The sequence below is a fragment of the Rhinolophus hipposideros genome (assembly GCF_964194185.1).
Source record: "Rhinolophus hipposideros genome assembly, chromosome: 13".
NCBI classification, from domain to species: Eukaryota; Metazoa; Chordata; class Mammalia; order Chiroptera; family Rhinolophidae; genus Rhinolophus; species Rhinolophus hipposideros.
The window spans coordinates 62,233,809-62,252,266 of record NC_138059.1 but is presented as its reverse complement, the minus strand read 5'-3'; the positions used below and the strand labels follow the sequence as shown (position 1 = coordinate 62,252,266).

General features: G+C 34.5%; 1 protein-coding gene across 1 annotated transcript in view; it reads right to left on the bottom strand.

Annotated features, from left to right (window-relative positions):
* Positions 1-18,458, bottom strand: part of MCMDC2 (minichromosome maintenance domain containing 2) — a 29,791-nt gene that overhangs the window by 2,588 nt on the left and 8,745 nt on the right. Inside the window, exons 9-13 of the mRNA XM_081070449.1 lie at positions 14,215-14,420; positions 8,705-8,871; positions 8,045-8,224; positions 5,088-5,230; positions 1,178-1,287 (exon numbers count right to left, since the gene is read on the bottom strand). Coding sequence (XP_080926575.1) covers positions 1,178-1,287; positions 5,088-5,230; positions 8,045-8,224; positions 8,705-8,871; positions 14,215-14,420 — 806 coding nt within the window. The remainder of the gene's footprint in view (positions 1-1,177; positions 1,288-5,087; positions 5,231-8,044; positions 8,225-8,704; positions 8,872-14,214; positions 14,421-18,458) is intronic.

Here is an 18,458-nt window from a genome sequence, read left to right as displayed (position 1 = left end):
AAGGAAATGCTAATATATATTTCATAAAGGTTAAGTTAATCGAGCTGGACAATCAGCTCTAATGCACCTTTTGGAGCAAAAATTATTATAGTAAAATAAGACCGGGTCTTATATAAGACCAGGTATAATATAAGACCAAGTCTTATGTTAATTTTTGTGTCTCAGATTTTATCAAATATGTTTTAAATATAGGAAAGGAAGAATGCAAAGATAAAGCAAATTAAAAATAAAAATATTTATATATCCTTCCTCTTACTTAGTATTGGTTGGGAACTAGGTTTTTCTCCTTTGGCAAATAAAACTAATTCAGGATGGTAATTAACCTTCTCGAGAGGTTGTGATTCATCTCCCTAAGCAAAAAGGTATAAAGCACATACATGTGCAAATTTACATATAATTTTGGGATTCACAAGCCCCTAGGACTAAGTATCCATGAATCCTAGGTCAGGAATGCTTGATTTAGACAATTATAGAACTAAGTTCTAATGTTCTAATGGATAGTTGCAAAAAGTTATAAATTGAATTTAAAGCACATGAAAGCACTAAACAAACACATAGAAAAGTCAGTGTTAAAACACCCTTTCAGTCCGAGGGTTGGAACTAAAGTTTGGTTTGAAGCATGGTAGGTCTCATCAAAATTAATGTCTCACCGAATTCAACAAAGAACTTTGTCAGAATAACTCTCTTCACTCTTACATTAGGAGCACTTTTGTGTTTATACTATGAAAACCATAATAAATCCATTCATTTCAAATAATAAAATGCTATCAATAGTCATAACATAACTAGCAATTTGGAGAAGGTGGTCATGCAAGATGATCATATTTTCTTTGGCTACACGCCTAACTCCACTCTGGGGTACTGAATGACAATTAAATGCTGTATGTTATTTTAAAAGGACGATAAATTTAAAATCATTTTAGGTATTAAGTAGTTTTTTTCCTAGAATTCTTTAAATTGCAAAAGTTCAAGTACAGAAACACTCATGCACAATAAGAAATATCAGATGATGATACTACTTATAAACAATTAGTAAATGTCAAATTAAAACAGGCCCTAACAGATAAAAATGTATTGTTCTTGAAAATAATATTTAAAATATATATAAAAATTTAAGACTAAAAATGTTTATCTTTAAATATAATTATTTGTAGTCATTAACAATTTAAAAGATTACCATATTTCAATGTGAGAGATGTTTCAAATAATAAGGCTGCTATTAGTGCATCTTCTTTAATAACTTTATTCCTTAAGTTCAGTCGAGCATGGGCTTCAGATAGGGAAACTCTAAAAACAAAATTGATGCCAATCAAAATATGTTGATATTACAAAGATAATATATTTTGGCAGGAATAAACCAAGACATATGCAAATATAAGCCATACCTTAAAGATCAGCATATTCTTACTTTTAAAAAAATTTAGGCTTTTTCCAAAGCCTTCTATCCCTACCAAGTTAAACAGACTTTTCCAGAGCAAGCAAGTATACTGACTTATTATCAAAGTGTTCGTTTCCACCCCGGCTTATCTTTATGATTCTATACCCTCTCCATTCAAATTCTGTTCAGATAAATACACAGTTGGGAAAATTAACCTAATTAAATGTCTTTTACAAACACATCCTTGGTATTTTCTTCCAGTTCTTCATCTATTTGAAGTCCTCAAAGAATCGAAATTTCAGTGTTGGAAGAGATCTTTGAGCTCAAAGTTCATACTCCATCAGATAACTGAATTTTCTCTACAACATCATACTAATTATTGTCTAGTCTCTTTTGAGCTTCTCCTAGGAATCACTAGGAGTCATGAAACAATCCATTCCTTTATTTTTATTTTTTTTTTAATTTTTATTTATGTATTTAAAGATTTTATTGGGAAAGGGGAACAGGACTTTATTGGGGAACAGTGTGTACTTCCAGAACTTCTTCTAAGTCAAGTTGTTGCCCTTTCAGTCTTAGTTGTGGAGGGCATAGCTCAACTCCGGGTCCAGTTGCCGTTGTTAGTTGCAGGCAGCAGAGCCCACCGTCCCTTGCGGGACTCTATGAGTTGAACCGGCAACCTTGTGGTTGAGAGCTCACTGTCCCATATGGGAATCGAACCAGCAGCCTTCGGCATTAGGAACATGGAGCTCCAGCCTCCTGAGCCACGGGGCCGGCCCTATTTTTCATTTTGAAACTGCCTTTGATTACCTGAAAAATCTCGCTTAAGCTCTCATTAGGCATATGTAATGTACTTGAATGACTGCTGGACTTGGGAATCAGAAAAACGAAGCTAAGTCTCCAAAATTCACTAGCTGTGTGACTGTATAAATTCTTTAATTTTTGAAGCTCAGCTATAAGATGGGGATAATAATAATTCACAGGGTTTTTGTAATTTCAAATAAGGCAACTGAAAAATTTGGAACTCAATCACAAAGATTATATAAATGTTCGATGAAATTGGTTTCATTGCAATTTCCACCCACTGGTACCTAGTTTTGTCTTCTGGGATTACAGAACAAACCTAATACTTCTTAAATGTGACAGCTCTTCAAATAGTCAAAGACAACTTTTCTAGTTGCCTAATGTTCTCTTTTCTCCAAGATAAGTATTCCTATTTCATATTCATGAGACATAACGTGCAGGCCCCACATCGTCCTGGCTCCTCTCCTAGAGAGCAGATTTGGTTACTATTCCTTGTCAGTACAGTATTGCAGGTGAGATTTGACCAGCAGAGTAGAGGAGAGACAGAACTAACATTTTCTTACTCGTGATACTATATTCTATTAATGCAACCCCAAAGCACAGTATTATTAACAGCCATGTTATACTGTTTACTCATATTACGCATAAAAAGAATAACATTTCAAGTCTTTTTCATATTAAGCCACATCACCCTTTCCTATCCATTCATACTTATATAGGGAGCTTGGACCTAATTGAGGATATTACATTTTTCCTATTAATTTTCTTCTTGTTAAATTAAGATCATCATTCAAATTTGTGAAGATCTCTCCAGAGTTGCTTATTTACAAATTTGATTATCATGTTCCTGATGTCTCACCCAACCTCCTTCTAAAAATGTTGACCAGAACAGAATATGTACACAGCCTTTTAGGAAAAGAGTATTGTTCAGCTCCACTTCTTTAGCAAAGCAAGGATGGTGTTACTAGGTATGGTCTATAGAAATACAATAGGAGAGAAATTCAAGGTTAATGACTCTTCTTTCGGAGTAGTGGTTCATTTACTTTGCTATAAACCCCATCTCCACCTCTACTGTTTATTTCTACAATGGGAAAAGGTAGAGTTAACATTAAAATTAACCCTGCTTTATTTTTTTATCAATATAGTCAAATATAAAATGAAGATAGGTGAGTTTAAGTATCTTTTTACTATGGTGAAAAAACATGAGAAAGAGGACTTTCAAAGCTTTTAAGCTTTGAGTATTGATTTAAGTATTTCAAATATTACTTCAGAAAATGAAAAGCATTATACAATTCTATTTACCATTTTAAAATATCATAGTTGATTCTACCGTCAGCATTTTTTCAGCTCTGTGAAGCTAAATACACAGTTGGAGAAATTAACTAAACATATTTATCTCTTATAGACCTATACTTGACATTTCCTTCCAGTCATTCATTTGTCTTATATTGCAGTTATAAGAAGATATTTATTTATTTAATGGATTGCTTTACTCTTGGTCCTACTTTATCATTTGTTTGAGATTATACATTAATCTATGTCATATGAAGTAATGGTCTTTTAATAGGGGACTCTAAATTATGGTATAGCTACAGCACAACACAGTAAAACTGTAATGCAGCTGTTAGAACAGAATGAGGCAATACTTTATGTGCTGATAGTGAGACAGTGTGATAAGTATACCATGTATAATTCCATTTGGGCAAAAAGGGTATCTATGTATATTTATACATTATAACATATATATAATGTTTAAATAACATTCATCTAAAATATATAATATTCAAATAAATGTGTACTATATGCCATATATTTAAGTTACATATTTGTATATGCTAGTATTTGAATGGATGATTTCTAGAAGGATACACAAAAATTGTTCACAGTGATGGGAATGAGATAGAAATGGGTAGGGTTAATAGGACACTTGACTCACTATTTTAGATTTCTCTTTACTATGTCTATACTTCACTTTGATAATAAAAATTAGTTTTTAAAAGAACTTTTCAAGGAACAATAATAGATGAGCCTATTAAAGTATTTAAAAGTACAAGGAACAATATACTTAAGATTTTTTTTTCTAGGTTCAGTTACAAAATACCTGGAATGTGAAGGGCTTCAGAACAGGCCTCCCCAATATATGCCACTTTGGCATGTGGATTATTTTGAGCTGAAGGCAACTGAGACCCTGCAAGCTCACAAGAAACTTCTACCTCTCTCTGAAAGAATTTAAATTTGGGGCCTGGCTCATAATAAGAGTGCTTACCAGAGATAACTTTTTATGACCTATCTACAGGGCAGGGCAAACATCTAATGACTGAACATCTGCTCTTCTTACTGCCCTGTGAATGGCCTTCCCTCTGAAGCTCCAAGGCGCCTTACCTCATCCTTAGCTCAGAATGCCATATATACCCATTTTAATTTTCCATCCCTGAACCTCTCATGCATGTGGGGTCTCTGACTCTCTCACATATGTGGGGTTTCTATATATACGCATGTAATTAAATTTGCTTATTTTCTCTTGTTCATTTGTTTTACGTCAATTTAATGATTAGACCATTCGGAAAAACCAAAAGGGTAAAGAAAAATTTCTTCCCCACAAATGTAAACAGCTACATTTAAAAACAAAAATCATTTGCATTTGAAATCAGTGCAGCCACTATTTTCTCAGCCACACCTTATACAGAGGGACCAATAAAAATTAATTTAGTGAAAACAAATCATTGGAGGTTCAAATGATGTAACAATATAACAAAAAGAACTGTTAAGTCACCTTAAATTCTTTTAGAACAAGGTAAATTATAAACCAGCCAACCAACAATCAAACAAAGAAATAAATGAAACAGATAAATAATTAAACATCATTTAAAGTTAATACTGGCTTTAAAACTTTACATTGAATACCTACAAATATTTTAATGCAGATGCTGACAGTTTTGATCCACATACAGAATCTGTTCTGATTCTGCGACTTGCTAGATAATAGCCATGAATTATTCTTTCTGCCTCCAAGCTGAATTCTACATTTAAATTCTTTGCAAAAGCCAGCAGCTAAAATAAAAGTGTGAAAAATTTAAGAGATTTAAACTTTATTATAGAATCTACATTATAAAAATCCAAAGTATATTGTCATTTTATTTTGAAGTTTGCCTATTTTATTTATATCAAAATTGATTAAATATCTGGAGCCACCCCAATGTCATTGAGCATTTTAAATCATAGTCTTTTACTTCTAAGAACTAGATTAAAGTTTACCCCAAATAATTTCTTCCCCCTTAGTGCGGAAATGTTCTGTGAAATATACTGGAACGACTATCAAGTCTTTGCTTCCAGTGGAATAAAGGCTCACTCAGAGAATTTCAATGGGAGAGAGAAGCTCTCCTCAGAAGCTCATTTCCCTCTGAATAGCTTTAATTCTTTGACAGTTTATTTACTTATAACTTTACCTCATTGGCCCTAGACCTTGTCCTCCTTTCCTCCCTTTCTTCCTTTTAAAGAACACAACTAAACACCAGCAATGTGAGAGGTACTGTGTTATCTATTACCGATATGGACCTTGGAGACTGAGCAAGGTCTGGGGAGAGAATAAGTCTTCAGCACAATGATTACCCCTGTTTCATTTCCTTAATTTTGTGCTTTTCTTTCTATCTGAGTGATTCCCAGTTCCTTAAGTCCTTATTCAATGACATCATTTCCAGACTTGTCACCATCCTAATTGTTTTCTGCTTTTAGACTCATAGAACCAAAATGAAAAATTAACCATAATAAGGTTTCTATTAACTATAATATTTATGTTTTAAATATAACTTTTTTAACCTTCTGGGTATATCCTGGGTTGGATATATCCTGTCTTCTTTATTCTCCTTATACTCTACAGTTCCCTCTGGGCCTTCCAAACTGGATAATAACACTATTAATTACATCAGTAGCCCTCTCTAGGTTTTACTTTATGGAGGTGCAGTGATGTGCCACCTATACCCCTTCAGGAAAGGATTGTTGCCCCAGCTGCCAGGAGTGGTGTCAGCACTGGCCTCCAGTTGTCAACTTCCTCAGGGATTGCCTCATATCAAACGACTGACCGGGGTGGAGGTGGGGCGGGTGTTATAAAGCCCCTCTATTTCTGTTCAAAGCAGGAGAACTCCGATGGGTCTCTTTAGCTCCACAGCACACTGTGGGGCCTGCAACGCTCTCTTTGGGCCTCCATCGCAGCTCAACCCCTTCCTCGGTCCAGTCCCACTTCCTTCTCCCGTCTACAGGTAGGGATAGAAGAGCGTTTCCTAATAAGGAACGGCACAGTAAGCTCCATCTCACTATGCCTCCTGGAGAGCCCAGGCTGTAACATATTCCATCAAATGTGTTTTGTTTGATAGACAGATTTATCTTTTGGAGATATCATTTTCACTATTACACCAGCCTGTTCTCTCTAGTCTGACAAATCAACTATAAACTCTTTTGCCTGAGCTTCCAGTCTTACTGTAAATTTTCCAGATCTTAATTCCGATGACTCCATAATACATTTTTCCAGTCAGACAGGTCTTACAGTTTTCCATGTTTACTCATTTCTACTTTTATGCCTTTGCTCCTCTTTTTATTTCTGTTTAGCATGCCCATCTTTCCTGTCATCTAACTCTTACTTTTCCTTAAGTCCCAACTAAAGTCGTACCTCATCTATGAAATCTTCCCAAGTCCTGCATTCTACTTGGTATCTTCCTTTCTGAATCCTGAAATACTTAAAGCCAGTCTCACCTAGTTTAGCACTTAAATTGTCCCTTAATTGTTTCATGTATCTTGTTTTTATCTGTTAAATGATAACCTATTTAAAGTAAAAAAATTCATGTTTCTGTGAGAATATAAAACAATAGAAATAAGCTCATATATATATATATATATATATATATATATATAAAATATTCAGTAAATACCTGAATAATTAATAAACCCACAGATTTTTGTTTGTTTTTCTGGGAAAAACTAGGTAAAAATTTCTCCGGTTCATTAGTGTATCTACTTATTTAGTATGTTAATTCCTAGAGACAAACTACTTTTTTCTTATATACTAAAATAAACAGAAAGACCTTATTGTACTATCAATATTGTTGTTTTTCCATTCTAATCTATGTGAAGAAACAATGCTCATAATTCATTTTTGTCTACCTCACCTTTCAACCTTTTACCCATGCAATATGCCTCAAGGAAGGCAGGTATGAACAAAAAAATAATAATGACTCATGGATTCCCACTTCCTGATATTCCCTGCCTTTAATCTATCTTACCCAGATACTTTATCTCTACCATGGACAGATTTCTAAATAGTTAATATTAAAAGGGCTTCACTTGTAAATACTTGAGTATCTTTAATAGCTATGAAAATTGTTACTAAATTTATATCATCTACTCTCAGGTTCTCTGAACATGCCACACATGTTTGCATGTCAGGACATTAAAGTGAATTAGTGAGTCATGATAGATATTCCCTACAATCAGGACGTTAAAGGCATTCACATAAAGGAAATCCCTTTGAATAGTCTACAAAATGTAAATAACCGTATAGCTATACAGCTTCTCATAATTTTCTATAGAAATATTCTCTTTTGGCTTTCCTTTCATTGAGAGTCTTTAAGATGTGAGGATTTAGATGGTGCAAAGAGTAAACTCAACATTTTAATATCTATGTCCTTATTCAGTTTTTTATTTAATTATGATCCTAAATATTTTCTATACAATGTCCTTAAAATGTTTAAAAGTTAGAAGCAAGTTGGAATAAAACAATTCGAAATAAAGAAAATTGAATGCTCAAAAAGAGTTCTGTTTAGGCTGAGACACATTAGCTCAAGTATTCTTGGTAATCATTTTTTCTACCATTACCTTTTCAAAATCTTCAGTTGTGAACTGTTTAGAAGCTACATAAAGCAGTCCTTCAGGATCAATGGCTTTCTTTAAAGTATGTTGCACAGTAGGAAGAAATGGGTGGCAAGGAGATGATTCATTACAGTTAATCAATAATCCAAACGCCTCTACAAGGTTAGCTGGAATCAAACTGCAATCCTACAGTAAACAAAAATGTAAAAGGCAAACATTAAATTCTGGCATTTTCATCAACACTTTGGAAATAATTCTAAATTATTTAAATTATTCATATATTTATTATTTTATTATATTAAATTATATACCTATAATTATAACAATTATGTGTTGTTATTATTAATTATTAATTAAGGTGAATTTGAATAGCATGGAAATTTATAGTGACCAAAATTTTTTAAATGCTTTTCATTGAGAATTTTCTTACACATTATTCATTAAAGCTTCCCCCACTACCTATTCAAATAATAATTTCTAGTGAGCAGATACTTGCTTTGTATGATTGAAAAAACAAAAAAATTTCAAACTGTCATTATTTAGTTCTAGTACCCAATTAAGTATAGAAATGGGTTAATAACAAAACATTACAAACAACAAAAACATTAAAATCTGTGGCTACATTCCCTGAACAACATTCTAATAAAAAAAATACGTATACCTTACCATCTGACCAATTAGAGTATTGGGTTTCTGCATATTTTTCCTTGAAGATGAATCCATATTAACAAAAGACCAAAAACTGCATTGAACCGGAAAAGTCATTTGTTGATCAATATCATCCCCAAACTTCTTTCCCGGGATGTATACTGTGATGCTTCTGCTTTCCATAACTAAGTCAAAAAACATTACCCATTTGTTACTTAAGTTAATTTTGGTCTGTATATCTACAAATCAATAACAATTATTATTACATAGAATTTCACTGTCTAAAATTTAGACAGTTAAAGACACAAGTTTATTTGATTGTTTTGTGAGATGTGTATGGCTCTTCCATAAAAAGATCTTCCATAAAAAGATCAAGGCAAGAAAAATATTTGAATGTTTACATGTCCCATGACTTCATGAGAACCAGCAGTCCAAAGCATGTAGCTGGAATTGTGGTCAGTGTCTGGGTGGAATAGGCAGAGGGTTAGGAGATTGGTCACATAGTGCAGGCTTACGAGGGAGGCTGAAATTAAGCAATGTTCTTTTATAATGGAAAAAAATAATAGCAAGTGGGCTATCTATGTGGGAGTGAGAGAGGAAAAGATTGAGAGAGAATATGAACAACAATGACTAGGGAAAAATATATCTCAAATTTAATATGTACAGAACCAAATTCAGTATTTCTCCTCCTCAAATGGCTCTGGGTGCATTACTCACAATTAGGGATATCAGTATCTATCTACTTAAAACGCAAACAAAAAAATGTGGAAACATCCTACTCTCTTTCTATCCTTCCTTCAACCCTTATAACCATTCCATCTATGAATTCAATCCATTTACTAGGATTCTGCCTCTCAAATATTTCTTCAATTAGTCTTCTCTCCATTCATGATAAAAGAGTCTTTCTTATACATGTTTATCTTCCTCTGGGGTCATAAGGTTCATACATATTTAACTCTATAGAAACTGCCAGAACAGTTTGTAAAATGGTATACTATTTTATGTTCTCATCAATGATACATGACAATTCCAGTTTCTCCACATCCTTGGCAAAATTGGTTGTCAATCTTTCTAATTTTTTGTCATTCTAATAGCCATGGCCAGCTACATAATTTGTGGGGCTTAGTGTAAAATTAAAATGTGGGCTTCTTAATCAAAAATCAGGGAAAAACTGCTGTTAAGAGTACTAATATATAAAGCTTTTACCTTTAAAAATATGTTATTACTTATAAAATGTAATAGGGGTGACAAGGAGAAATTAGAATAGCCATGCCTTACTGGTGTAAAATACTGTGCCCACCTTGGAAAAGTTTGGTGGCTCCTCATAAAGTTAAATATAGAATTACCCTATGATCCAGCAATTCCACTTCTAGGTATATACCCCAAAGAGTTAAAAGTAGAGATACAAACAGATACTTGTATACCAGTGTTCATAGCAGCATGATTAATAGCCAGGAGGTAGAAACAGCCAAGTGTCCATCAACAGATGAATAATTTTTAAGTGGTATATGCATACAATGGAATATTATTCAGCCATAAAAAAGGAATGGGATTCAATGAACAGGCAAATTCACAGAGAGAGAAAGTAGAATAGAGGTTACCAGGGGCTGGAGGTGGCGGGGAATAGGGAGTTATTGTTTAAGGGGTACAGTTTCTATTAGGGATGATAAAAAAAGTTCTGGAAATGGATAGTGGTGATGGTTGTACAACATTGTGAATGTACTTAATTCCACTAAATTGTACACTTAAAAATGGTTAAAATGGTAAACCTTATGTGTATTTTATCAGATTATTTTTTAGAAAAGGACTGAAGTAATGATATATGCTACAACATTGACCTCAAAAACATTATGCTAGGGCGGACAGGTGGCTCAGTTGGTTAGAGAGCGGGCTCTGGATAACAGGGCAGCCGGTTTGATTCCCACATGGGCCAGCTGCGCCCTCTGCAACTAGGATGAAGTCAATGAGCTGCCGTTCAGCTCCCAGATGGCTCAGTTGGTTGAAGCATGTCCTCTCAGCCACAGGGTTGCTGGTGCAACTCCAGTAAGGGATGGTGGGCTGTGCCCCCTGCAACTAGCAACGGCAACTGGACCTGGAGCTGAGCTGTACCCTCCACAACTAAGACTGAAAGGACAACAACTTGACTTGGATGGAGCTGATGAGAATCCTGGGAAAAACACACCACTGTTCCCCAATAGAAAAAAGTCCTGGAAATGCACACTTCCCCAAAAAGTCCTGTTCCCCTTCCCGAATAAAATCTTAAAAAACAAAACATTATGCCAAGTAAAAGAAGTCAGTCACAAAAGACTATTTACTATATATTGTATGATTCCATTTACAAGAAATGTCCACAATAGGCAAATCTATAGAGACAGAAGTACATTAGGTTGCCAGGGACTGTGGGGAAAGAGGGTTTGGGGGGCAACGACTAATGAGTATGGGGTTTCCTTTTAGGGTGATGAAAATGTTCTGAAAGTAGACAGTAGTGATGGTTGTACAACTCTGTGAATATTCTAAAAACCAGTAAACTATGATTTTAAGTTGTGAATCGTATGTTATGCAAATTACGCCTCAATAAAACTGTTACCAAAAAACGTAATAGAATTGCCATTCTAAAATGAAAAACTTTTATTAGCATGATTTTTACCATTTAGTTTTATATTGTGCAAATAAAGTCTTAAATACAAATATATGAGCATTTAACTCTTATGTGGAATCACTAATAGTTTGTAGCTAGTATATACCTATACTGATTGTTCTTACCAGAGCAGTGGAAATGCTGCACAAACTGTATTCTACTTCTTGATATGTACACGTTTCCCCCAAACTCTCTCCTTTTAGCTTACAAATGAATAAGGAAGGACTGAAAGGAAAAGAAACTATGGGTTTCCCTATCTTTCCCTTTCCTGCTATAGCATCATTTTCAGTGTAAGTGGTTGCCAAATACGGGTAAGTAACCAAATAAAAAAGAATATCATGGGTTCCTTGGTCATTTGTGTTTCTTAGAAAGCTACCGTGTTTCTTCTATCTTAAAAGCAAGTCTGATCTGAATGAGAGCGTCTTGGGGCTATAAGTGCCCCCCTCTTACTCAGTAGAAGATGATTTGATATGGAACATGAGCACTGAATTGTAGTGAACTCACAATGCATGGGAGTCCAGTGAGAATCAAACTGATTACAAACTGTGTTGCAGAAGTCGCACAGTGACTGCAAATGCTGTATGAAATGGGGGCAGCACGTGGACACGTGTGACTGTATCTCCTCTGCTCATGTGCAAGCTCCACTGTCTTACTGGACTTCCTTACAAAACACAAGTTCAATGATAAAATTATTAAAAATGTTTTTATGAGAGTATATTTTTATTAGTTTCAGGTGTACAAAACAATGTAATAGTTAGACATTTACACCCCTCACAAAGTGATAACCCCCCTTCCCCAATTACTACCCCTCTGACATCGTATACAGCTGTTACAATTCCACTCTATTCCCTATGCTGCACTCCACATCCCGTGACTATATGTATATTAAATTATGGTTGACATTATTATTCAGCTTCAAGTGTACAGAGCAGTGATCAGGCATCTACACCGTCCATGAAGTGGTCTCCCTCATAAAACAAGTGCCCGTCTGACACCCTACAAAATCTTTACAACATTATTGATTATATTCCCCAAACAGTCTTTCGTATTCCTGTGGCAATCTTGTGGTTACAAATTTGGAGATGGTGAGAGTAGTGTTTTAACCAAGTGCCAGGCTCTTCTAGGGGAAGGAGGACCTCTGTGCAATTGCATGCATGCTTCTTCCACATGCATGAAGCAGGCCCTGCTAGCATGAATGTTGGTATCTCATTGCATTTTTTATCTTCATTCCCTAATACCTACCTAATGATACTGAGCACTCTTTCATGTGCTTGTTAGTCATTTTGTATGTCTTCCTTTGTGAAGTCACTATTCAAGTCTCTTGCCCATTTTTTGCTGGGTTGTTTTTAAATTATTGACTTGTAGTAATTATTTCTATATTCTAAGTGCATGTCCTATGTCAGATATATATATGTAATTATTTTCTTTTGCTTGCCTATTCACTTTTTAAATAGGCCTTTTGATGTGTAGAACTTCTTAGTTTTGATAAAGTCTAATTTATCAATTATTTTCTGTTTATTGCTTTCTGGGTTCTAACAAATCTCTGCCTATCCTAAGGTCATGAAGATATTCTCCTATGTTACCCTCTAGAGCTTTATGGTTCTAGTTTTTACATTTAGGTTACGATCCATCTTTAGTATATGTGCTGCCGAAGCGAGCACACGATCCATGTTTAATTATTGTGTATAGTTGAGGTGAGCAGATATTAATTTGTTTTATATCTATCTATCTATCTATCTATCTATCTATCTATCTATCTATCTATCTATCTATCTATCTATATGCAGATGTTCCACCATCATTTGGTGAAAAAAATTTTTGTTTCCTCATTTACTTGCTTTGGTGCCATAGTCAAAAATCAATTGACAGTATTAGTGTGGATCTATTTCTGCATTCTCTTATAGGGAGAAGCAATATGCTATGTACTCTGATCATTGCTGCGCATTCTTGCTGGTATCCCAAGAATGCATGGCCCTGACTGCTCTTTTCCCAGTCCATATCTATCCATATCTTTGTTACTTATAAATCTGGCCCAGCCAGCATTATCTTAATACCAAAACCAGACAAAGACTTTACAAGAAAAGAAAACTACAGAGCAATATCTCTTGTGAACATAGATGCAGAAATCATCAACAAAATATTAGCAAATTGAGTCCAATAATGTATAAAAAGAATTATACACCACAGCCAGGTGGGATTTTTTTCTAAGTATGCAAACTTGGTTCAACATTTGAAAATCAATTAATGTAATCCATAATATTAATAGGCTACAGAAGAAAAATCACATTATCACAGCAGTAATGCAGAAAAAGCATTTGATAAAATGCAACATCCACTATATATATATGTATGTATGTATATATATATATATATATACCTATATGTATATATACATACATATATATACACACATGTATATATATATATACACACATATATATATAATCTCAGTATACTAGACATAGAGGGGAATTCCTTCAACTTGAAAGAGAACATCTACAAAAAAACCTACTGCTGGCATCATACTTGATGGTGAGAAACTCAAAGATTTCCTGCTAAGATCAGGAATAAGACAAGTATGTCCCTTCTCACTACTGCTTTTCAATATCATATTGGAAGTCCTAGCTAATGCAGTAAGAGAAGAAAAGGAAATAAATCTGGCCCAATACAAACTCATGTGTTAGCACACCTGAGAGCAAAGGCTAAAACAGTACATTTGCCCATTAAATTCCTGTTTTTATTTATAAAGGTAAAATGAGAAATGTCATTTAATGCAATTTCTCAATTTCTAAAATGAGTACAATACAATCTTGACTGTTAGTAAGTCTTCAGCACTGATGAGACTATAAGTTAAACAGATGAAAATTAATTTGAAAAAAATACTGTTTACCTGATTGAAGCTGTTCAAGTTTATCTTTTTTGTGTGAAGCCAAGTCTCCTATAAAGCAGATACCATCTTTAGCTAGCAAAGCACTGCCAGCCTGAATACTAACTGCTCCAGTTCCATACTTATTTCTGGACAGAGTGGGAAAAATTTCAGTAGAGACTGGATGACGTATACCACGGGGCACAAGGTTTATACTAAAATTCAAAAGCCTAGGGAAAAAAATAAATTATTCATTACTATTATCTAATATTTGGTTTTCAGAAATCATGATGTGTAACAGCTACACAATCAAATTTAATTTGATTCAATGTTTATTGAGCACGTGATCTAGGGATAAAAGCATACATGAGACCTGGTCCTTAACTTGGAAAGCTCACAGCCTAGAAAGAGAGACATAAACAAAAAACTAAAACACAATATAATAAATCCTGAAATGCTGTCATGAGAACATCTGTAACCACAAGGTTATTTCTTCCTGTAAGGAAGTCAAAGAAAGCTACAGAGAGGTGACTTTTGACCTGAGCTTTCCTCCTTTTCTGGATTACTTTTTTTTGTTGATTCAGAAGTTTTGCATTTATGCTTGCCAATAGCCCATCATGACTATCCCACTGCCTGGTAACCCTTGATACAATCTTTTGCTTTCGAATCTCTTGGCCAGTTGCCTCAGCCTCTTCATTTCTCAAATTTAAATTCTAAGAAAGGAATATGATTAGTCTAGCCACAGAAATCATAGCTTGCTGGTACAGTCAACTGTGATGAGCAGACACAGACATGCAGGGCACAAAAGGGAGAAGGAGCATCCCTTAAATGGGGATAGGTACATGCTGTAAAATGTCTAGTGTATGTGCCATTCCAAGGAATTTGGGTATTAGTTTGAAGATATATGAAATGAGAGAGTGAGATTTAGAAAGAAACTTGCAAGCCTATTGAGCAGTGGTTTTCAACTCACATTAAAATCATGTGGGGAGTTTTTAAAAATTCTAGTGTCAAGCCCCACCCCAAACCAGGGAAATTAGAATCTCTGGGAGTGGACCACAACCATATATATGTGTATGAATTTTAAAATTCTCCTAGATGATTCTAATGTGCAGCCAGGCTCAGACTCTAGTTATATAGAACAATGGACCTCAAACATTGGAATCAGTAAAGGAATTTTTAAAAATACTGATACAATCTCACAGAACACATAGTCAAAGTACAAAAATCAATTGCATTTCTATATATTCAAAGCAAATATTTGAAAAATGAAAATAACAAAACTACAATTTTAATAACATCAAAAATATCAAATATTAGAAGTCAACAAAACATGTGCATGACCTTTACAAAACATAGCTGAGCGAAATTAAGGAAGATTTAAGAAATGCAGATGTATACCATATACACAGATTGGAAGACTCAACATTATAAAGATATAAATTCTCTCCTAGGGCCGGCCCGGTGGCTCAGTCGGTTAGAGCTCTATGTTCCTAACTCCAAAGGTGGCCGGTTAGATTCCCATATGGACCAGTGGGATCTCAACCACAAGGTTGCCAGTTCAATCTCTGGAGTCCCGCAAGGGATGGTGGGCTCCGCCCCTGCAACTAAGATTGAACAGGGCACCTTGAGTTGAGCTGCAGCTGAGCTCCCAGATGGCTCACTTGGTTGTAGCGCAGGCTCTCAACCACAAGGTTGCTAGTTTCGACTCCCGCAAGGGATGGTGGGCTGCGCCCCCTGCAACTAGCAATGGTAACTGGACCTGGAGCTGAGCTGCGCCCGCCACAACTAAGACTGAAAGGACAAAAACTTGAAGCTGAATGGCGCCCTCCACAACTAACATTGAAAGGACAACCACTTGACTTGGAAAAAAGTCCTGGAAGTACACACTGTTCCCCAATAAAGTCCTGTTCCCCTTCTCCAATAAAAAAAAATCCTAAAAAAAAAATTCTCTCCAAAATTAATTTTATGTTAAATGCAATTCCAATCAAAATCCTTAAAGGTTTCTTTGGACGGGGTTTAGGGAGGAAGGTTGGTATTAACATATGGATTCTAAACTTTGTAAGAAAATGAAAAAGACCTAAAATAGTGAAAAAAATAATTGAAAATGAGGAATAAATTCGCCTTATCAGATTCAAAACTTAACATAGAGCTACACCAATCAAGAATGTGTGATATTGGTGTAATTATAGACAAAGGGGTCAAAATAACAGAAAAGAGGGTTCAAATAAATTTATACCCAGTTCAATTTTATACCAAGTTTATACCCAGTTCAACCGATTTTTAACAGTGGTACCAAAGCAATTCAATGGGGAAAGGAAAAAGTTTTCAATAAATGGTATTAAAAAATTAGATAAATGCATAGGAAGAACATTAACCTTGACTCCGACCTCAAACCATATATAAAATCAACCTGTGATAAATACCAAAACTAATATAAAAGCGAAACTATAATGCTTTTAGAAGAAAACATAAAAGAATACATTTATGATCTTGGGGTAGGAGGCAAAGATTTCTTAAACAGAACCCAGAAAACACTAACATATAAGAAACTAATAAATTGGATTTCATCAAAACCAAAAAGTCTGCTCATCAAAGATATCTTCAAGAAAAAAAATACAAGTTTCAGACTGGGAAGAAAATTTCATACATCTGTGACAAAGTACGTGATACACATATGTGACAAAGGACATGCATCCAAAACAACCCCATTTAGAAGTGAGCAAAGGACTTGAACATACATTTCATAAAAGGAGATAATATGAGTAACAACAAGCACATGAAAAAGAGCTCAAATCAGCAGTCATCAGGGAAATGCAAATTAGAACCATAATGAGGTACCATTTCATACAAACTAGAATGGCTAAACTTAGAAAGACTGAGCACAGGTGGAACCTTACATTGTTGGTAGGAATGTAAAATGGTACGACCACTTTGGAAAATTGGCAGTTCATAAAGTTAAATATACATCTACATTATGACACAGCAATTCCACTAAGTATTTATCCAACATAATGAAAACACGTTCACAAAAAGACTTACACAAGAATATTTATAGCAGCTTTATGTGTAATAGTCAAAACATGCAAAAACCAAACCTTCATCATTAGGAGAATGGATAAACAAATTCTGGTATATGCAAGTAATGGAATACTACTCATTGATAAAAACAATGGACAACTGATACATACAACTGAGTTAATCTCAAAAACATGAAAAACACGTTGAGCGAAAGAGACCAGACCCAAAGTGTATGCCCTGTATAATTCTATTTATATGAAATTCAAGAACAGGAAAATCAATCTATGGTGACAGAAATCACCAGCGGAAAAAGAAACTGAAACTAAGGAAGAGGGACTGAAAGAACTTTCTGAGGTGATGGAACTGTTCTACATCTCTTAATTTGGTGATGGCTTATAGGATTGTATGCATTTGTCAAACCTCATTGAATTGTATACTTAAAATCTGATTATTTAACTGTATGTAAATTTTACCTCAAAAACAAAATAAAAAAAACAAATCTCTCATGAGTCTTAAATACCATAGGAAAAGTCAAAGGTGAATGACAAACAGGAAAACAGAACAAGGCCTTAATTCATGAGGTATCACAAACAATAAGAAATAAACTACTGAACAGAAAAGTGAACAACGGTCAAGGAGTTTCATAGAAAAATAACAGAAGTGTTTCACAAGCTATAAATAATGCTAAAACTTATTTCCAGTTAAAGAAATGCAAATTAAAATAAAATACCATTTTCCACCAATCAGATGGAAAATTTTTAAAGCTTGATAATACCCAGTGTTGGTAAGGCTGTGAGGAAACAAATACTGTCATGCTCATATTGGAAGATTAAATTGGTGCAATCTGTAGCAGTTAGCACCATATTTACATTGCAATACAATTTTGATTTAATTTTAGCAAAACACCATCTGTCCAATTAAGTCATAGTTAATTTGAATTTTATTTTCTTAATTTTAAATTCATTCTATAAATTTTACAATTACATAAAAGATACGAATATAAGGAGCATACTCCTAGCTTTTCTTGAACATTTAAGTAACTCTTAATAAAAGGTACTTGCTAGTGAGGCGCCCCAAAATGCTGAGGAGAGGCTTATTCTAAGGTTAGGGTGATTTCCCCAAAAACAGTAATTCTGGCACTTTTGACAGCCTTATTTGGGTACAGTGAGTCAGTATTATTGAGTGGAATCTTAAAGAAAAATAAGAAAATGGCTTATTGGGTTTTAGAGGAGAGAGTATTTTAAAATGAA